Here is a 21,578-nt window from a genome sequence, read left to right on the forward strand (position 1 = left end):
TGGAGCTGAGCCGAAACAAGAATGCGATCAAGGGAAAAATTGCAACTAAAAAATACGGAGGTGCGTGTGTATCCGCCAATACCTATTTCGCTCCTTTCCGCGAACTCCCTCCCTGTCTGTCCGAGAAAGGAAAACCAATAAACCAGGGAAACCAGCAAGCAGAAAGTGCATCCCCCTTCAAATGAAAAGAAAACAAAGCAAAGCAAAACAGCAATATCCCGCCATTGATTTTGCCCTTGCGAGCCCCCCGGTCTGTCGATGATGTCGCTTTTCTCTCTCCTCCTTTCTTCCTCCTAGTCCGCATGCCTGTCGTTTTCTTCTCCTTCCTTTTCTCGCAGCTTGTGTCTGTCGATGGCAATGATAAAACAATACACATCGTGAGATGATTGTTATGGTATATGTTGAAAGCCTAGTCCGATCGCAAGAAGAGATAAGAGTCTTTCGGTGCAAAAGTGTTTTTTCTTGTTTTCGCGCGAGCGATTAGTTCTTTTTTAGGTATTTCAGGCCGATTGCTCGGAGAAAGGGTTCTTATTTTGGAAAGGTGTCCATGGACGCGAATATTGGTTGTCCAGTTATGCTTTCGTGAAAAAGCGGTATATAGTTAGATTGGGTTACAGCAGTTGTAGGTAGAGGTCTTTGAGGCGAGTATAAACTCGGCGGTCCTCCAGGCCTCGGGCCGTCCCTAGCGTCGTGAGACTATCTCGTATATATTACGTTCGCTCTGCTTGCAGAGTGCTAGTTGTCGTAGTCGGATGAGGAAGTACAGTAGTAAGGAATTCAGAGTATAATTAGTTCAAAGTTTGTCGCGAGACGATTGTCTAGATTTTTGTAATCCGTGAGACGTGCTCTCACTCGATGGGCATTTCGCACGTTCTAGATCAAGTAATAGTCGTGGCTCCGGGTCGCATCTTCGTCGTAAATTATTCCATGTGTCCTTAGTCATGATAATGAGCCAAGGACATATAAAATGGGCGGGAAGCAGTAAAGCAGGGTTTCATCCGCTCCTTTACGTTGCTTCGTTCTTAACCAATGGTGACACTGTATTGGTCATCTCGGCGTCGCCTTCAGGGATTCTAGATAGAACTCCAAGGCCTTGAGTGGCTGAGGTGGCCTTAGGACCGCCAACGCCAAGTTTTTCTCCTAACCGTAAGACGACAAGATATTCGTTCGACTCATACCAGCCCGGCAGCTGGTGCTGCATAAAGCTCAGCAGAGTGTCAGCTGCGCGTCTAGCATCATCTTGAGTTGGTGAAGTCGGCGTGGAATTAACCGTCCCCGATACGGTTCCCGAATTGGTAGACCTACCGGCCAAGCTGCTACTGCTACTTGCATGGTGCAGGGTTCGCGGAGAGATGGCCGAATCTATACCGAAAGCGGGAGTAGGGATCTCGTGGACCGGTGACTCGATGGCTGACGATGGGCCCGTACCAGAAGTACTATACTTCGGTGTCAGTGGCTCGGTAGTCTGCGCCGGGTTGATGTACTCCAGGGGCGGGATACTCGGTACAGTCTGACTCCGCGGACGGTGGAAGCTGCCGTTGCCAGACACAACGTCACCGAACAAGCCCGTGTTCGGATCGGGGGAAAAGGTGAATTGTGAGGTCGAGGCCGGACTAAATGCGCTTCCCGAGAAGGTTGAGCTCGGTGGATCAGTAATAGCGCTGTTGAGGGAAGTTGTACTTTGCGAATGCGGATGCTTGTATCCACTGCTCGCAAAGCTCACACTGAAGCCAGAAAGATTCTCTTTATCCTCTGCTTTGCCACTTGTTGCCGAAGACACAAGAGGTGATCCACGGGCAATCGGGGAAGCGGGGGAGATTCCGCCCGGCGTCACCGAAACAGACACAATTGGGGATTCGGTATCCAACCTGTCTAGACGTGTACTATCTGGGATGGCCGTCTCGGAAGCTCTGCGTATTAGCCTTCCAGGGCCCATCCCATGCTTTTGCTTGAACTTCTCAATCCATACAGCAGTGATGGTCTTTAGGGGTATATCCGAACCGGTGCAAAAGACTTTCGCCTTCTCTTCCATCTCGTGGTCGTTGACGATGACGCCCTTTTTCTGCTGGCCTCTTACCCAATTGGCGAGAGCTCGTTCTATATCCGGTGACGACTTGCCTTTGTTTTTCTTGACGGGAGAAGCACTTCGATCCTCCTGGTTCAGATACTGATCTTTCCTGCGCAAGACCTTTGACACAGTACTATAGATTTTATCAACAAGGCGCCCACCAGGGTAGCATTAGTATTCTCACCTTCGCTCAACACCGAACCGTAACCCGATATCATGCTGTTTAACACCAGGATTTTCGTCAGCAAATTTGCACATCTCTCGCCGGTCCTGGTCAGTGAGCGTCCTCCTTGGCTGTGATGTGTTGATTGTTGGAAGCTTTGGTTGCTGTCTTGGAGGAGCTGAGACATTGGGTATTGGCACAGGCGACTGGTAATTCTGGGACGGGTTTGTCTGGAGACTGGGCCATGGGACTTGTCCCGGTGCAGGTATTAACGGCGGCGGTGGAGGCGGGAGTTGACTTGGATAGTTATTTGGTTGAATATTCTGCGTGAAAGGTGATGGTGCCAGGTGTCCCCCAAGTTGCTCCGGGGGCAATCCATGTGCCATATGTTGCATGCCATAATACTCCTCCTGGTAGTTCGTCATTGGTATATGGTTGTAGGAGTGTATTCCACCCCATGGACTATTCGAGTATGAAGCATCATGGACGAGCTGGTCATCCTGATCTGCGCTATTGGAGGAAATCATACTGTTATGCATGTTTGTATGCAATCGCTATATGATGTTCAAATGAAGGTCCTAGGTTTAGATGAAATGTAAGCAGCGTCCAGTAGCAACGATGACACTCAGCATTTGCTGCCCATTTAATCTAGACTCGCGCCGGGCTCAGAAGAGGCCAGTGGGAACGGACGGTTGCGTATTGACGAAGATATGGGGCTACCAGCCCGTATCTAGCGAATTGGGCTCTACAAGCGGGAGACAGCATACATACCCAGTAAAGCAATTGGCTCGTGGGAGGTGTGCAGGTCTTGCTGTGTAAGTCGAAGTGTTCTTGTACGCTTGGAAGCTGCAGTGGCGATGGCCGTTTGGTACTCAGGAAACCTCTCTTGGAATAGCGAATAGAAACAAGCGGGAAGGACTGTATTCGATAGGTAATGAGCGTGATCTTGCGTACACCCGGGAACGGGAGGAAACAGCCGAGTCGTAGCAACACCAGCCAGCAAACATTCAGATCTACCTTCTCGGTCAGGTAGTCGGCCCAACTATGGGAGATTCAATCCAAAGTTGAATTCTCGGTTGAGACAATCTCCTCGGCAAATTTTCCGCCTACTCTCTATGCGTCTGTACATTAATGGATGAGGGAATCACGGGTCCCTTCTATAGATAATGGTTTCGAGGTAGGTCGGCGGTAAGATGGGTATCAGATATAAAATATAAAACAAGGCTTGCGCTACCAATTTCTAGCACGGGCCCAAACCGGATATCGAAATGAGAGACGACGCCGTGATGGAGTTATTCGCAGCCAAGTCGTCGACGTACGATTATCCAAAAGCACGGCGAAGGACGGTGGACTCAGACATGTGGAGGAGCCCATACATGAGCTACATATGTATGTTTGTATGCAGCAGCAGGGGTGTGTAAGTGCGTGCCGAGTCCGGGGCTCTTGAAATTCCCAGGGGGTGCGTGGTCGTGGCTCTCGAAGGAAAAGACCGGGCTAACATGCGGTATGACAAGCTTGATAGAGCAGGGGTGTTTCTTTAAAGGAATATAAGTATGTCAGTAGGTAGTCCAAAAAGGGTGGACTGGGTCTCTTCGTTGGCTTAGAGTGTGGAGGATGCCAGTCCACAATGTTACCGTGGGTTTTGGCTTGTTAAGAGGAAAACCAGACAGGGGCGTGACATGCTACAAATACACTACCTACACTACACATACACGTACTTACTGTAGAATCTTATAGGCAGGGTTGCCTCGGGAAAGGTATTATTATCAGAAGGACATGTGCACGTATTGTATAGCTACTTGGGGATGGTAGGTATTGTAGTCCAAATTCCAGAAGCTTTAGAGTCTCAGGGACGACTCTTATCAATCCTGAGTACCCCTGCTTGGACAATTGGCTCGAACGACGTGGCAATCGCTCGCGGTCATGGAAGATTATCAAAGGCCGGTCTCCTAAGACCGTCTGGCTACCCAATTTTTGTCCCTATACCACGGCTGACTAGCCGTTACTAGGGGCATTCGCAAGCGTGCCTTATACCGGATTAAAGTGAAAGATGAAAGATGAAAGAAGCTAGTGACTATTGTGAGCCCTTCCCGATCTGGTGATCGTACTGCCGTCCGGAGCTGAGCCCATCCATATACACTACACTGGAACCAGACGCTGTTCACTACTGCTCAGATGCGTGATGGAAAGCAATGTACCAAGACTATCTGCTGCAAGAAATAAAAAAGCAATTGGCGAATAGGTAGCCGACAGGAAAAGCCGGGAGCGGTGTAGGCTCTGAAAACGCGCGCAGGACGGCACGCCCTGCCCAAGCGCAATTGCTTCTTCGACTTTGGGTGACCCCTGGGAGGAGACGGGGAGGGCAAAAGGGAACTCTCGAGTCGAGCTTCCTTCAGCTGATTTACCAAACGTACTGTCCTACGTGTGCAACGACATCCAGGCGCCAAAAGAAGCAGGCGGACGAATGCAATTGTCGCAGTCTATCCGGCCGAAATACAACATCCGGCCGTCCAGAAGTAACTTCAGGCGCGGGAATGCCCCACGTGATAGAGTCAGCAGCCTTTTTGCTATCGTAGTCGGAGCGAGTATCTTCGAATGAGAGTGCTAGACGAGGTATTTGGCGACGGCCGTGAGGAGCTCGGCTTCCCTTTTCGTCCCAACTCGTGAGAAGGGCTCGTTGACGGCTGACTGGCAGGGGGCTTGGAGCAGGGTACAGATTACACCATGGTCCACCTTTCCCCCATGTCCTGTGCGCTACAATCGTACACTATGTGGACAAGAGCCCGTCTCATAGGGCCAACTCGGACCACTCTCTGCCACCTGTGCCATGGTAAGGCGATTCGACACTCTTATTCGATGTTAGTATAGACGGAGAGAGCAAGTCGAATCCCTACCTGTCCTTGGCACCATTCTCAAGAGCCCCTCACGATCCCCGTACAGTACCTACCAAGTATAGTTTGGAATTACCCTCAATGGACTACGTAAGTAAGTAAGTAGTCGTTGTCTCTCATCCACATGTATACGCTCAACTGCGAGCTTCGTATCTTCGCATAGAACAATCACGTATTACCCTCCATGGTTGGATGCCTTTGAGCTTGCAATTACTCCTAACCGGGGTTGATTCAATGCGGAAGATGGCATTGCAAGGTTGCTTGTTGAGTTATGCTCCTGGGTCGGCCATGATCGGAGGCCAGCTTCGCAAAGCCGAACTCCTAAGAGATTCAAAGAGGGGAGAGAGGTGGGGAACCATCGTCCTCAGCAAGCCATCTCCACCTCCTACCACCACAATAGCCATTATCTCCGTCTGTAAGACGACGTTAGCCACCTCAAATTGAGATGAGCAACACCCCCAGGGGCCTAGTTCGCCGAGGCGATTGCACAGCAGGGGTTGTGTTAAGCCGAGTATCTTAAACACTTCCGACGCTTTTCCCTCGCTCCACGACTCCACATCAAGGAGTAATTGAGAGCCTCTCAATACACGCAAGCCTCAAAAAGCAAAAGAGGAGGAGTGGAAATCATCATGCGGCATTGATAGCGACAGAACGTCATGCCAGCCAGGATGAAGCCCCAAAGATTACCGCAGTAGACGCCCTGACCTGTTCAGCATTGACGTAAACGCTACTGCTCGTAAAACCATACAGCCTCAGCAATACCCTTCTCTGGCGTTTTAATGGTGTGCGATAGATCAGGCATTCGTACTTCAATGTAATCAATACAGAAGCAATTCTGTCCGCGACCTACCTGCCTACCTATGTGTACGGCACCGCTGTGTGTCGCCGAAACGCTGACGTTGCTAGGGGGTATATTTCTCAACCATAAGGTCCTTTACATGTAGTGTAGTATACATTATAGGTATAGACAGGGTTAGATATGTACAAGTAGCACGACACATGACGGTGATCAAAGAAAGAAAGAAAAAAACGAGACGGTCAAGCCCAAACCCAACGGCGTGTACATGATACCTCTTCGTCGTCGCCTGGGGCTCACGGCCACTAGGTTAGGTAGTGTAGATCTGGATTGAGCATGGGACGGACGGCACTGGGACGGGCCTTGTTTCCACTCCCTCACCGAGCTACAGCTGCATATCGTCATTCTTCAGCAAAATCAAGTCAACCCAACAATGGCTTAGATCTATTGAGTACGGTAGCGCGCGAAACCGGGGCTGTCGTTGGTTTTCCATATGCCTCGCATGCCATGTTTCGCAAACGAAAGCAACCATGGACAATAGTGATAGGAATAATGCTCCGACCAGGTCATGGTAACAACATAGCACAAACTCGCTCGTCAGAGGCGAGAGTCTCAGCGACGACCATACAGCGATTGGGCAGAAATAGCCAGGAGGCCCAAGCGAGCCAACCCAATTCCGTGCACCGGGCTTTCTTCCAGTTGGTGGGCTTGTATCTAACCCTTGACTGGCTATGAATGCCTAATAACTCGTCAGAGGCGTGAAGAACTGGGAGTTCAGCCCCAATCAAGTTTAGTGCTCTACATAAGGGTATAAGGACAAGGGATAAGTACTTAGATGATGATATTGCTTAGGTTGGTGGGCTATGGTATTATTTATCTCATACATCATACACGTAGTTATGTACATACCTACAGTAGTAGTAAGACACACCTGTCCATTATTTCGAAGAGTACGAGAACCCAAGATACGTGTTACGCAACGCAAGGCGGCTGCGCAGCAATCTGATCTGTGAACATTCTCTTCCTATTCAAGCCAAACATCGGCAACTCTTCCCTGAATAGTAAACTCCTGTTGTCCCGTTGTGAGGCTACACGGTCGCAAAATGCCCGCGATTGCAACCCTGATGTTATTGTAGTCCCTCGCGCTGTGTTACGGGGAAAGATTAGCATAGAGTTGCAGACATGCCCTGCGGTCAAACCTCAACGTAACGTGGTTTGCCAGATAATGCACCATACCTACTAGGAAGCCCTTGGCTGCCATGACGCTTCTTCCTTGGCTTAGCTCGGGACAACCCCTGACCTCTACCCTGACCTACTAAGTAAGCCAGAGCCTATAGAGTGAGTTGGGGTTGGGGCTCGACTACAGTAGGATCGCATTCACTGTCCAGACTCTGATAGACCAGATCATGCTTTAGTCGAGGTCAAATAGAGCTGTTCTAATTATTTCCTTTGAGAGCAGGCATAATTAGAAAACTCCGGCCTCTTACAGGACGCCTAAAGACGCTAAGAATCGCACCATCAAAATTCGACATTTAGAAGGCACCCCAAAATGGTGCAACACAGCGCGACATCTCACCTGTGCAGATATTCCAGTCTGAGTCCCAGGATAGCTCGGCCAGGTGTATACTCAGCAGGGGTGCTTCCCCAGGTCACTGTCCACCAATTGGTAGATGCGTCTCCCATGCTTGCTAGATGTCTGGATGCTACATTCAGTACCGACCGAGTCGATTCTGCGGTGTAGATAGGTAGGTGGGTGGTTCATTGGGACGCTCCCAACTTCGCATTGTGTTGCCAAAACCACGCTATTGAGACATAACAGAACTAAACCGATGCACAATCCGCGTCGTCTTTTTCAGCGATGGACTTGTTCCAGCTTAGTGTCCAACTAGCCGAGCAGTAGGCAAGACGCGATAGATCATTTTAGTTAAGACTACCGAGCTCGTTGAGCCAAGAATTGTCAGCTGTTGGATGGGAGTGAAGGAGAGAACGCCCTATCCCTCCAAAAATCATATGGAACTTTCTCCACGATTGTATTGTGGACATGGTCGGCGGCTACAGCAGCGCTGTGAAAGGCTGGAGCAGGGGACAATCCACACCCCTCGGCCTTTTGTTGGAGGGACGCTCTCGACGTTGACTGGCCCTGGACGCTCTGAGTGGTTATAGAAAAGCTCCGATCGTTTACGTGCAACGGTGGGATTAGGCCAAGCCCACGACCGGCAGTATTCATGTCTCACTTCTCTGTACACTGCCCTAGAGTTCATCATCTCTTCTCCACCTCAATACCTATGCACCGTATGGGTGTTGTGGAGCAATGTCTCAACGGCTCCCATACAGCTCTAGTCTGCTGGTCCTGCATCCCGCACGCTTCGTCGGGAGAGGCGGCCGCATAGACGTGGCCCGATTGCTGCAGGTCCTTGTCTAGATTCTCTGATCATTTCATCATTGGAATATGCGGCTTACTGTCTTGGGGGGTTGACCAGCACACAACCTCGCCCATCGTACAGCTGGCTATTTACAGCTGCGATTTTGCTACAACCTCAATCCCACGATCCATAGACCAACTATACAACAAGGTGAACAGAGCAAAGTCGGAACATGCGAACAAATACAAATAGGAGTAACAACGATAATCATATTGTTTGCTTTTAAGTATCGCTTAGTGTTGTACTTGATCATCCCTCTCTCCCTGCCCCAGTCTTTATTAGGCATGCATGTGCACAATGCTTCTTCTTAGCAAGGGCATGCGCCCCTAGACTAGCCTAAGCAGCTTCAATTCAGTTGTAAGTAGTGAGGTAATCATATCACTCATCCCCTCGCGGTTGGAATAGCAACTAGACGTGAAGGATGACCCAATCATTGATGCACCAAGAGCTAGTTTTTACCAACGCAGGCTTTCATGATAATGGAATTTATCGCGCGAATCCTGGCTCGTGCCCTATCGAGAAATCAGATGCTTGCCATCTGCCCGTAGCGTACCGCAATCGGCTGCGGTCTCGTTCCCGACCCGTGGACCGACAAACAATTACAACGTATTATTGATCATGCAGGCCGGCCACCAGCCTTGCACAAATGAACAATTCCGTGGGCTAGACTGTGTCCATATAGCACAGATGTGGTGTGCGGCCAGAACTGATCCAAAGGCTCGGCGTCGCATGATATCACGGAAGCCCATCTATGAGACAGAATAGTGCTTTCACTGAGAAGTGCCCTCATACGTAAGACCAATGTGCAAGAAGACATTCCATGGACATGAGAGGAATCATCTTTTCATAATTGTTACTGCGATATAAGGGGTTAGCATATGATATAGGATCATCCGCCGGGTGTGCGCATTGCGTCTTGGGCATTACCTATGTCTTCATCGGCTAACTCATGAGACAGCCCCACACGCTGCGGTTGGTGCTTCACAGATTTTCCGTAGACGATTGCAGTTTTAAACTGCTCAATGATGCTCCTATGGATTGCATTGCACTTTGAAATCTTCGGTTAGCAACACCAACCCCCCCACTCACGGCAGAAATTTCATGATCGTGACTCACAAAGTCTTCAACAGTACACTTTGTAGAACGGAGGACAACAGGTGCCGAATAGTCTGGCATTTTGCCTTTTGGTTTTGTGTAGACCCGTACTAACTTCAGCTTTTCCCACCTAAGAGAATATATTAGTTTCGAGGATATTGTTGCCGTTTTACGCATATTCAACACATACATGACCTCCATTAGCTCATCAACATTCCACCCGTGCTCAGAGCTGATAGGCACTGCATTGGGAATGCGGTACAAGAGGTCCAGCTCTTCGATACTTATCGCATCAATCTTGTTGAGCACATAAATAACGGGAATGTAACTGCGACTTCTGGCCTCCAGAATGTCGATCAGGTCGTCAACGGTGGCATCGCAGCGAATAGCAATATCGGCAGAGTTGATACGGTATTCGTTCATCACCGCCTTGATTTCATCATGATCGATATGTGTTAAGGGTACGGTATTCGTAATATTAAGACCCCCTTTATCCTTCTTCTTAAAGGTAATGTTCGGTGGCTCTTTGTTGATACGAATCCCGAATCCCTCTAACTCTGATTCAATAACTCGCTTGTCTGTTAAAGGCTTGTTTACATCCAAGACGATGAAAATCAGATGACACGTTTTCGCGACAGCAATTACCTGGCGACCACGGCCTCTTCCATCTTTGGCACCCTCAATAATACCAGGAAGATCAATCATCTGTAGAGGAGCGCCTGTTCAGGAGAATATCAGCTACCAGTAGATATTACCCTAGAATCACGTCTAACAATGGAAAATCACTAGATCGCGAGGGGCGTTGGTAAAGGGGTAACGCTTACCATTGTACATAACTTGACCAGGGACCGATGTCAGCGTCGTGAACTCGTACGCTGCTGCTTCTGAGTGCTGGCCAGTGAGTCTACTCATCAGAGTACTTTTACCAACAGATGGAAAGCCGATGAAACCAATACTGGCAACACCTGTTCTAGCAACGTCAAAGCCTGCACCCCCACCACCTCCCCCGCTGCTGGACGGTGTGAGCAGTTCTCGCTTCAGCTTGGCCAGCTTTGCTTTCAACTGGCCAAGATGGAATGAAGTTGCTTTATTCTTCTGAGTTCGGGCCATCTACAATGATATATCGGGTTAGCAGGCCATGCGGCCAACACTAAGGGGGTGGCCACACATACTTCGGCCTCGATCTCCTTGATCTGATGACTTGTTAGCTTTGGTGACAATGGTACCCCTTCTGGTTTTGACTCACCTTTTCCACCGTAGTAGACATTTTGAATGGCCAACACTATCCTGTGCAATGTTTCCTGGTGGGATAAGATGAGTTAGGACGTAAATGAGGTGTTCGCCATCGACGCTTTGGCAGGGAGTGGGGCGTTAACAGAAATTCAGCGGTGATGTCAAACCCCGCAATTTACCGGTGTTTATCCGCCGACTTTATACCGGGTTTATGAATTCAGCCTCTTAGAACGATATTGGTTTATCAATATAGTCGTGCCCAACCCAAAGAGCTCATAAGAAAGGTTTCGCCCTTGTTGGTGACGATGCCGGTATGTATTGAGGAACTAAGTATATAGGCAGTTCATATGATCTATTAAAGCTGGGGTATAATAACAATCACTATGTATTAAAAATTTTCAATATTAATTGATCCTTAGACGAAAATTGAGCGCCATAGTCGTCATGTGCCAGATAGGAGAACTGGCTTTAAAGGCAAGCACCATCTCAGGGCGCCCTCCAGACTTTCGAAGCTCCAATTCTAGATGATGAATAATCCCAAATAATAATGAGACCATCTCAAGGCCAGCTTTGTATGACGTTAGTAATCAGCCAGGTGTCAGTGACAATAGTCACAATGGACCCTCGCGGTGGCCTGTAATCATCTATCCGGGTCATGTATGAAAACTAAAAAGCACCTAGGTGACTTCCAGAGCTCTCCAGATCAGGCAAAGTCAGTCTTTATAGGCTTATACATGGCAGATATTGACGACATGATCGGTATGGCCTCTTCACGCAATGTCGCGTGTTTGGCACATCGCCCTGCCTAGTGTCGTGAGACTTGGACGCATTGATCGTGACGGAATGTAGTTGCAAATTCGACCTTGAGAAGCACCAGTACCACTTACTACACTTTTTCATAGCCATAGAACGGTGATGATCAATGTTACATGATCATTAGGCCTGTTGTGGTCTCGAAAGCCCTGTCACAACTCATAAGTGCAGTATGATAGACACTCTTTAAATACCTAGCCTAGGTCAGGCTATTTATGCCGAGAGTCTCTGTTGTATAGAGGGAATAATGTGGTAGTCTCGATAGAGTTTTCTTTTAACGGAGAATTGCGAATGCTTACAACATGAGTTCAAGGTTTGATTTATGATTACCTTTCAACCATAGGGGCTCTCTCTAGGGGGGTTGTGAACCTATGTCATCCATCGTTGCAGTTTGCATATAAAGCTAAGATATGCTCCCATAATGGCGGTATCCCGTGAAAGCGAAATCATACACTTAGCTGAAATGTTATACTCAGAGTCAGATATTTTAATTTATATACTGATTGGCCAGGGACTTGAGAACTCACCAGGTATGGAATGCAGCCTTATGGTATAAGGCTGTGAGAGTACAGAGATGGCCAGCCTTTATCTAGATAGCCATACTATAATTCTGAGAGGAGATTAAGCAACTCTTGCAGAAACAAATATCATTAACCGGGCTAAAGTAACGCATCCGTAAGAAACCCGCTTTTGAAATAGCAATATATGATTAGCATGTTTCTAAACATGATTTTACCCAGACCTATAAGTTCTAGGGCAAAGTCTACTTCAAATTTGAATTCCTAACCTACCGGCCATTTCCCACTGCCCCGTTTCGTGGACAGGACGGGCCTCAGAAAGCAGTAGTAAGGACTTCCAGAGACCCGCATAGCCATATATAAGAAGTAGCAAAAGGTTATTGAGCGCTTCATACTTATTCGAGCTTTCATATCAGCTTTCCCGCCCACCAAAACACGTACCATCTCACTAGTGGAAAAGATAACTGGCCCACAAGTCACATCATTTTGACATGTCACTGTACTCGAAATTGGGGTCTGAAATAGTTAACTTGGTCTAATAATTTAGGCTCCTTCTCATCCTTATGTCGAGGACAACGAACAGCAAATCAAGCTAGTAATATTGTATAAACCGGACATTTCCCAAATCATTCAGTTCCAATCATATACACCCCTCTCCAGATATGTCCACAAGTGTATAGGGAAAAGGTCTGAATTACTAGCTCGTCAATGAGAGTTAAAGTTGGGAGAATACTTCTAGGTTCTTCAACCAAATCGTAGCCTCACTGGATTCTCATGCTAGAAACGTTGAAAGATCGCAAGGAATGACATCTAAGGGGGAAGTAACATGGAACTGTAGAAGAACGCAAGAGGAAAACTTTAGATGGTTGATCGACACGGTATTAACAAATCATTATCCACGATAGGATCAAAGGGGAAAGTGAAGGCTAGAGGGGTAATGTGAGTCCTCGGGAATCAGATATTAGTAACCACCCTGATAGCTTCCAACAACAAGACCGGAGCCAAATGACCCTTTCCTTTGTTGACAGTGGGAGAATCTTCAAGATTGTGCGTTTTCCCGTGAAAGGGTCACGACTTGTCTGGCATACCCACATACACACCTAGATATATCAGTCAGCACCTAAGCAACTTGTATTACTCCTCAAGATGGGAACCAAGGCATGTAATATGTCCCTTCATGTAAATATTAAGCAAACCTATAGAAAGGCAAGATTATATGACACGCATCGATGACTATGAATGTCCCGGATGAATACTGCAACCTAGATGAGAGGCCCTAGTGATGTTCAATCGAGACCTCGCCATAAAGCTCCGAATCCTTATACGAACAATCACTTCGACAATACCTATATCCAATAAAAACTTAAAACACTTATATACACACAAACGTAGGAATCTGGGATTCCTGTAGCATCCGTCAAGCGCTCAACGACATACTTCTCTTAAACACACCGATATAACGCATATACGCATAATCCTATAATTGCATATACAATTCATCCTGTCTTGCAGAGGTCGTACAGTACCTAGGTACCTATAACATGAAAAACTTTTGATGTCCTTAACTTCAGGAGTCGATACGAATCGAGTCAAAAGTTCTCATCTATCTACTACGGTGACATGGCAGCGGTAGCCCATGTCTGTGACTTTGTCACCGATTTAAGCCCGGCAGAAATCTGCCAACTTTTCTATGTTCTGAGCGCGGCGACCGTGCTAGCAGTTGCGGCGGTACCTGACGCAGCACAGCGGCTGCTGATCCAGTATGGTGCACGAAGCTCTCAGGACACACCAGCTTCAGCTGATGGCGAAACTTGCAAAGGCACTCATCGAGGACTCGACGACATCAACAGAGGGGCTTTCTACCATCTTATCTCTCGTCTCACGTCTATGGGCATGATTCCGCATTCGTGGTTCATTCATTTCTATATTCTTTCTATATCCTGCACTATATACTGGGCGGTACAGTTTGTCAGCCACGGAACTGTGTTCGAGTTCATCGCAAGGAAACAGCTCTCTAAATTTCCACCATCCATGGCTCTGGAACAAGTTGTTCTAGTTTGGTTTTGTATGGGCCTTCAAGGAGCGAGACGCTTGTATGAGCATTTGGTCGTACTACAATCCTCGTCTTCTAGAATGTGGATTGTGCATTGGCTCCTGGGTATGGCTTTCTACTTATGCACAAGTGTATCAATCTGGGTCGAAGGAGCTCGTAAGTTCTACTACTGCCGATATATTCCTCACCTTAGTTTGACCATGATACAGAATCAGTACAATGCTCCGGCCCAGACTGTCCTAACATTGGATTCCCGCGACTGAAAGTGATAACCGCGAGCTTCGTATTTCTAGTTGCATGGCTTATGCAATATCGATGTCACCGATATCTGTCTGGATTGAAGAAATACTCGCTGCCTCACAATGGTTTGTTTCGGTACTTGGTGTGCCCGCATTATACCTGTGAATGTCTGCTATATCTGTCATTGGCAGTCATGGCCGCCCCCCAAGGTCAGCTTTATAATCGGACTGTCATTTGCGCTACGCTGTTCGTTTCGATCAATCTCGGTGTCACTGCACATGGAACCAAATTGTGGTATGGCGAGAAATTTGGCAGCGACAAAGTGCAAGGCAAGTGGAGAATGATACCCATTATCTTCTGAGTTAGTTCAAGTCAATGTTCTTCTGCTGTTGTTGAGCATGAATTTGCTTCCCAACTTGGAGACACTCAGGACGTCTCTATATGTCAAACTGGTACGCGTTTGACGAGGATTTTTGCCGTCGTGGAAGGTTGAGCCCAACCTTAGCAGGGACCAATTAGCAATCGTCAGCTCCGAGAGCTCAGTGTCTTCCACTATATCGTCAATACCATGGAGATAATCTGTATAGAGATCCGAGGTTGTGATTAGAATACTTCTGGGTTCCTGTAGAATTCTCCAAGTTGGAGTTTTGTTAAGGGTGCCTTCTTTCTTCATTTCATGGATGTTTAGACATATGGTTGCACCGAGGCTCACAGTCGCAACCACTGGATGATAAGCAGCACCGTCTTTATGTGGCATGATGCCGATACCCGGTGGGTACTCATTAATGAGAACGTGATTCGGTCGCTTATGAGGACTGTCCTCAAAGATGTGCGACTGGGAGGCTACGCCTTCCTTCAAACAGAGTGATAGCAGCCGTGTGAGGACAGGCTCTTCGAGCCATGAAGGCAGCGGAGCGTCGACCAGTTTGTTGTTGATAAGGTCTGACGGCCAGGTCTGTAACCGACGTCGACTCAGCTGTTTCCACCGAGGCTTCGGGGCAGATGCTATCTTCTCTAGTAAGACTTTCTCCTCATCCTCGGTAATGAACTCTGAGATATAGAAAGCAGCACGAGGGAGCTGAAGAACTCGTGCTTCATCAAGCGACTGCGGGAGTAGAGGTCTGCTCGACGATGTGTCCATTCCTGTGAGTAAATGACTGGATAAAGTGGGTACCAGGAGTGAATGCTTCAGGTTTGACCACGTTTCCTCTCGCCTCCGGAATGAGAATTACAATCGAAAGGAACAAACGCAGGGATCAGCTAGTGTTACCGATGTCGAAAACAGAAATCTTAGACCTGTCGGTGATGGATGGCACTGTGAAGTATTTGTGCTCTAGGATCGTACTGGACTCGTAGGCGAGGGTGAGTGGCACCTATCCCTGAAACGTAGTGATGCAATAGAAACGAGATCGCCCAAGGGTGGGGGCGGAAGACAACCAGGCAGAACCAGGTTATTGTGCTAGCCTTGATGATCGCTTCTGTATGCGCCGAGAGCCGCTTTTGTGGCAGGATTCAGACACTGGCGACTGGCAATTGTTTGTAGGTATGTAGTGGACGAGGCACTAGGCAGATCCGGCAGAGGGCTGGACGAAGTGGTAAGAACAGAAACCCGGCAGCCTGCGGGAAGCAGGTGAGCTCCCAATAAACCTGAACCAACTACAGGAACAACACTCTGTGCAGATAGAAGCTACCGATTGCCTGCCTACTTGCCTACTTACCTACCTACCTGCTCAGCTAGGAAGACGGATGGGTAGGGTAGGGTAGGTAAGGTAGATAGATACCGGTGGATGATGAACAGAGATGTGAAAGGAGAAGGGGGGGGCGGGCGAGGAGGGAAAAGAGGAAGATGCAGAGGCGGAGGCAACAGTCGGACAAACAGGCAGCAAGGAGATGATCAGAGTGCTACTAGTAAATGTCAGAGTGGTGGTTGATGGGAAGAGATGTGGTGCGAGGTTGGTGGGAAATGGTGGGAATGGTGGGAATGGGCAGAGAATGGGAGAGGAGGGGCGGGACGTTGCGAAGTTTTCTTGGTTTTTCTCGCCCTCGCTCGCCCTGGCTGGCTTGGAGGGCGGCCGGGAGCAGAGAGGGGGCTCGAGGGGGGGAGGCGCCAGCTGGAACAGGGGCGAGCAAAGGCAATTTTGCGGCAATACCGGCCTTGTCTGCAGGCTTGCGGCCAATTATCGGCCCCCAGGCGACGCAACATCATGCTGGACTCTGGAGCAGGCCGGGCTGGCTGGGACTCAACCAAGACAGTATTGAAACACTGTCTAAACTGTCCTAAGTAGAGTAGCATATGTACCTACCGATGTACCTAGATACTTTTGACCCAGGTACTGCATATGTAGGTATGTACTGCTGTCGTGATGCTGGTGTTGCTGGTGTGGTACAGCAGTCAGAGCATTATACAGCGCTACTTAGGAATGTAGTTGCTGATACCAAGTACTGAGATACATGCTGTGGTCAGCACCCTATCGCACTGTAGCAGACTGGGTGGGCGGTAAACAAAGCTAACCACATATAGCTAGTATCTAGTATAGCATGTCCCGCTCTAATGTGTACATAGCCTATAAGGGGAATAGTGACCCCACTTAGGATTGTCCTGTACAGATCCTATACTTATTATACAGTGTAAAATACTGTACCTTGATATTCTCTTCCCAGGCACATGCAACTACTATGGAAGTAAATGCACAAAGCTGATAAGCTGCTGTCGGTGGACGAGGCGCTGCTATGTCATATTGTCAAGAAGAACATCCTGCTATGAGCCTGCAATGAGACCATCCAGGAGGCAGTGTAGGTAGTACCAGCAGCACGCTGCATCAAAAGTACCTAGGTACACCTGAGCAGATATAGGTACTTACTACAGGTGTACATATGGGTTATCTGAGGTGGTACTACTAGGTATGTAGTCTCGGTCCTGGCAACCTCTAGTGCCCCTGCACTATTTCATCTAGCCCAACTAAGTCTAGTGCGCTTACGTTAGCTACTGCCCGCCACACCTTCTGTATGCGTAAATAGGCGTTGCGTGGCTCGCGTGGAACACAAGACACCAAGTAGGTATTCGGGCTATACATACATACATATGTACTTAGGTATCTATCTACCTACGAAGTAGGGACATTGTTGCTGTTGTTGCACTAACCTGTATATCTCTTCGTCATTTTCTACCTAATGTCTACTTATCGCAGTCGCCTGCCTACGGACAAGTCGATGTCTATACTAGGTACATAAGTAGTAATGTGTGAGTACGGTCTCTACTCTCTACTGAGCCTGATTGTATGTATATTTAGGTATTGTATATACATGAAATCTGAACTAACGATTCGGACGTACAGGGACTAACCGCAGAGCAGGTAGTGGCATTGTACACTACTGCACTTATTGTGGCCCCTATAATTAACCTGCACGTCTTCTATGACTTGACACTTTGAACACTTTCTTTCCATGGATGGTGGATGGGTCAGCTACCTACTCTAGTGCAGGTAGGTGGCCTCGTCTCTGCCAGCGTCGGATTACAGTACCTACCTCCTTAGTGCCTACATACCTTGTATGTACCTACCTAAGTACTGTAATAGGTACTGTAGTAGGTACTGTCAAGACGCTGCCACTCTACCTAATCTACGGTACCGCCTGCTGCCAAAACACTCCTAACTCGAACTCGGACTCTTTACTAACCTACTCTCTTCTGTCTGTTGCTCTTGTGCATCCCATTCTTTCCCACTACTTGTTGACCACTCTCTCAAATTCAACTTTTTTTTTTCTCACCATCCACAAACGAGCATTCTCCAATCCGCTGTCGTTTCCCATTTCCCATTTCCTAACTCGAATCAGCATTCAGACCTTGCAGCAATAAACTTCGTCTCCAACGCTTGACTCGTTGCCTTACTGTAGTGCTTAACTTTATAGCCTCCTGCTTGGTCCCGGCGTCCTCGTTCCCTTCTCAATCACTCCGTTCGACTTGCGACTCGCCGACTCACTCTGATCGTGCGATACGAGAAACAAGCGACTGCGAAGTGCGCTTGCCATAGGCCTCCAGCTTCGGCCCACGCGATCATTAGCCAACGTCGTCGACGAGCGGCCATCATGGTGCACTGTATGAGAGCCTGGTATCTGAGTTAAATGCTATGGATGCGCAGAATGCTGCCGAGTCCTCAAGTACGAAGCAGCTCGCTTCCCCAAAGGAAGCCGACACGGGCGCTGAAGTCCCTAAATCAAACCCGATCTCCGCGACCGCGACGAATGCCCTCGCATCTCCTACGAATAAAAAATCTGTGTCTCTAGTCAAGGAATCCCGCTCTGTGACAACCTCGGCCAGCGCCGTAGACGAAGATGCCACACTCGATCAAAACTCAGATGCGGAGACGATCGTTCTACCTGGTAAGGATAGCATCTCTCCCTCAAAGCCTCGTAAGGTCATCAAACATGAAGACAAGAGTGATGAGGAAATGAACGGTATACCCCGACCCCGCAAACCCTTGAAAGACACGAGAGACGTTGATCGCAATGGTGGTCACTCCGATGATGCCACCTCAATCTCACTCGGGCGGAGGAAGAAACGGCTTACTGAGAAGGAGAAATCACGACCTAAGGATCACTCTGCCGCACCTGGTTCTGCTCCTAATTCTCCACTCGTTCATAATCGCACCAGTAGCGTACCTTCGCACAGACGTCGCAGGTCTGGCGACGGCCAATCCGAATCCGAGTCCGAATCATCAAAGTCACGGTCGCATAAGGCATCTCACAAGGATGAGCTCAAACCCGTCGAGAGGCTTCCTCCAGGAAAACGCAAACCAGTCAAGACAGAATCAGACGATGATGGAGAAATGCGCAAGGCTCGGAGAACACGTATCTCGGATACTGGTCTTGATGCGTCAGCTGGCGTTAGAGATAAAGATCACAAAACATCGTACGGGAAACATACAGATAAACAATTCGCCTCGAGAAATCGCTCCGCCTCTCCACCTTCACGTATACATCGTCGCAGCGTCTCTACCCAGTTGCCCTCTCAATCTTCGAATGGCTTAAGCACCAAAAAGCGCCGTGTTCCTGCACCGCTTCAATCGACTGAGTATCAATCAGATGATTCTTCTGCTAGTGGTAGCCCTCACCCTCGGAGCTCCAAGTTGAAAAATATTGCTACCCCGATCACGGGTGAATCAACAATATCTCCAGCTAGGATGCCGGGCCACAAAAAGCACGTTGATAACCATGGCCAGACGCTGTTTGCGAAGGCTTGTGCCAAAGGCGAATACGAGACGGCCAAGAAACGACTTGCTGAAAGACCAGAGGATCTGAATTTTGCCGATTATGCGGGGAACACTCCTTTACAAGTAGCTTCCTTGAATGGCCATGAGGATATTGTTCAGCTACTGATCGAGGCGGGCTGCAACCTGGATTGCCGTAATAGTGACAAAGAAACGCCTCTTCTGGACGCGGTAGAGAACGGCCACCTAGGTGTGGTCAAGCTGCTGTTAAAAGCTGGAGTCAATCCTCGGAAGGCTGATGCAGAAGGACACGAGCCTCTGGAAAAAGTTCCAGACGATCTAGATAACGCAGAGGAGATTCGTGCAGCATTGAGAGAAGCGAAAGAACGCGTGGGCGAGTTGCGACGCACGTCTGAAGATCACCAACCCCAGGATCTTCATGATGCTCTATCGTCACATGGGCCCGATAGCCCGCGCGACTCCTCTGTCGCCCCCATCGGTAGTCTTCTCGCAGAAAAGCGCCGTGGTGGAACTGTGCGTTCGACGAAGACCAGCAATCATCTGTTGTATATGAATCTGGATGACAAGACTCTCCGGCAAGCGGCAGCTCGTGGTGACAATGAGACCGTTACGCGCGTGTTACAGGTCAAAGAGCGCTGCGATGACCCCGAGGCTTTGGTGAATGCGGCACGAGGAGGCCATAATGTAGTTGTTGAGCTTCTTCTTGCTTTGGGTGGTGCAAACCCCGATCCTCGACCGGTACCAGGTCTCCCGATAGAACATGGCACGCCAATGCTCGCAGCCATTGGACAGGAGAATATTGAGGTTATCAAACTACTTCTAAACGCCAATGGATTCAATCCGACACGGCAGTACAAGGGGCAAACGTATTATGAAATTGCTCGACGTCGGGAAGGTCCGAATTGGAAAGAAGAGGAACATATTTTAAAAGAAGCATATGACCAGTTTAAGAAAGGATCGAAGAGTTCTTCAAAGTCTAAGTCCTCTCCCAACCGGCGCGAACGCGAGTTTGAGCAGGATTCTAGACGGGGAAATCGTGCTGAACTTACTGCGGATGCGCCTCGCTTGCAGAAGCGCCGGACATCAGCCAGCCCACCTCGTGACTCTGAACCTAAAAAGAAACTCAATACTACCAAGGCTGCCAAAAGTCCAAGAGAGAAGCGTCGCTCACTATCATTTGGCAATCAAGATGAGAATGCTTCGCCAAAACGCGGGCCTGGTCGTCCTAAAAGAGATGAACGGGGCTCGAACACCGCTTCATCGGACCGGGAAATTTCGCCTGTCAGGACGAAACACTCGGGTATGCCAAAGTTGATCGAACCAGACGTAGCAGGTTCTTCTGACGGGGAGGCTATAAAACCACGGCGGAAGCTGATATCAGGAAGGGACCTAAAGGGCCAACGGGAGAAGCAGCGCCGTGAAAGTTTGGCGTCAAATGTTTCGGGGATCGACCGCAGCGAATCTAAAATTGAAGAGTCTTCAGAAAAATCTCGAGTGGATCGCGAAAAACACCTCAGCCGCACAAAGACATTAAAGCGGGAGGAATCAACTGAGCGATTGTCTACTACTGACACATCAGGGAAAAGACACCGTTCAAGTGCGAGCCCATCCCGGCGTGGATTCGCTGACAAGGAAGATAACGGTGCATCTGTAAAGAGACGAAAGTTAGATTCTGATGCCAAAGACAGACGGTACCTTGAACCTCGATCTCCTGAGAACCGGCATACTAAACGAGAGCCATCCCGTGATTCTATTCACCGGCAACGCAACTCCGATAGCGACCGCAAAGAAGCTTCAAAACCGATGAAAATGAATCGTGATCACAGAGAACAGGAAAAGCCACACAACTCGGATAAGAGCATCACCGTTGCCTCCGAAGATCCCGACGTTGAGATGCGGGATTCAATACAAGCGTCTGAAGAGGAAGGAGAGATACATGTCAACTCTGAAAAGGAAGACGCGAAGAAGCAACGGAGGAAAACGCCGTTTGAGGCGTCTGTTCACGATGAAGTTCGACGGAAGGATGCCGAATATGAACTCCAGGAACGGGGAAAGAGGAA

General features: G+C 48.6%; 3 protein-coding genes across 3 annotated transcripts; 1 reads left to right on the forward strand and 2 right to left on the reverse strand.

Moving 5' to 3' along the window:
• Positions 1-8,468: 8,468 nt before the first annotated feature.
• F5B22DRAFT_584903 (P-loop containing nucleoside triphosphate hydrolase protein) lies at positions 8,469-11,088 on the reverse strand. The gene is made up of 7 exons (XM_047973463.1): positions 10,683-11,088; positions 10,609-10,629; positions 10,261-10,546; positions 9,627-10,155; positions 9,458-9,566; positions 9,269-9,389; positions 8,469-9,197 (listed from the first exon to the last, which is right to left on the reverse strand). The coding sequence occupies exons 1-7, from the start codon at positions 10,701-10,703 to the stop codon at positions 9,178-9,180; spliced, it is 1,107 nt and encodes a 368-aa protein (XP_047835593.1). The 5' UTR covers positions 10,704-11,088; the 3' UTR covers positions 8,469-9,177.
• A 2,363-nt stretch (positions 11,089-13,451) lies between these two features.
• On the forward strand, positions 13,452-14,887 carry F5B22DRAFT_148296 (uncharacterized protein). Its single transcript, XM_047969117.1, has 2 exons — positions 13,452-14,209; positions 14,263-14,887. Exons 1-2 carry the CDS (start codon positions 13,621-13,623, stop codon positions 14,652-14,654), a joined length of 981 nt encoding a protein of 326 aa, XP_047835594.1. The 5' UTR covers positions 13,452-13,620; the 3' UTR covers positions 14,655-14,887.
• Positions 14,489-15,728, reverse strand: F5B22DRAFT_148301 (uncharacterized protein). Its single transcript, XM_047969118.1, has one exon. It carries the CDS (start codon positions 15,432-15,434, stop codon positions 14,661-14,663), a length of 774 nt encoding a protein of 257 aa, XP_047835595.1. The 5' UTR covers positions 15,435-15,728; the 3' UTR covers positions 14,489-14,660.
• Positions 15,729-21,578: the final 5,850 nt, after the last annotated feature.

The sequence above is a fragment of the Xylaria bambusicola genome (genome assembly GCF_022495145.1).
Source record: "Xylaria bambusicola strain CBS 139988 unplaced genomic scaffold F5B22scaffold_2, whole genome shotgun sequence".
Classification (NCBI taxonomy): domain Eukaryota; kingdom Fungi; phylum Ascomycota; class Sordariomycetes; order Xylariales; family Xylariaceae; genus Xylaria; species Xylaria bambusicola.

Coding starts and splice junctions, on each gene's coding strand:
- F5B22DRAFT_584903 (XM_047973463.1), bottom strand. CDS start 10,703: ATGTCTACTACGGTGGAAAAG. Junction 10,547..10,608: donor TCAAGGAGATCGAGGCCGAA/GTATGTGTGGCC, acceptor ATATCATTGTAG/ATGGCCCGAACTCAGAAGAA. Junction 10,156..10,260: donor TGGTCAAGTTATGTACAATG/GTAAGCGTTACC, acceptor TCTCCTGAACAG/GCGCTCCTCTACAGATGATT.
- F5B22DRAFT_148296 (XM_047969117.1), top strand. CDS start 13,621: ATGGCAGCGGTAGCCCATGTCTGTGACTTTGTCACCGATTTAAGCCCG. Junction 14,210..14,262: donor AATCTGGGTCGAAGGAGCTC/GTAAGTTCTACT, acceptor ACCATGATACAG/AATCAGTACAATGCTCCGGC.
- F5B22DRAFT_148301 (XM_047969118.1), bottom strand. CDS start 15,434: ATGGACACATCGTCGAGCAGACCTCTACTCCCGCAGTCGCTTGATGAA.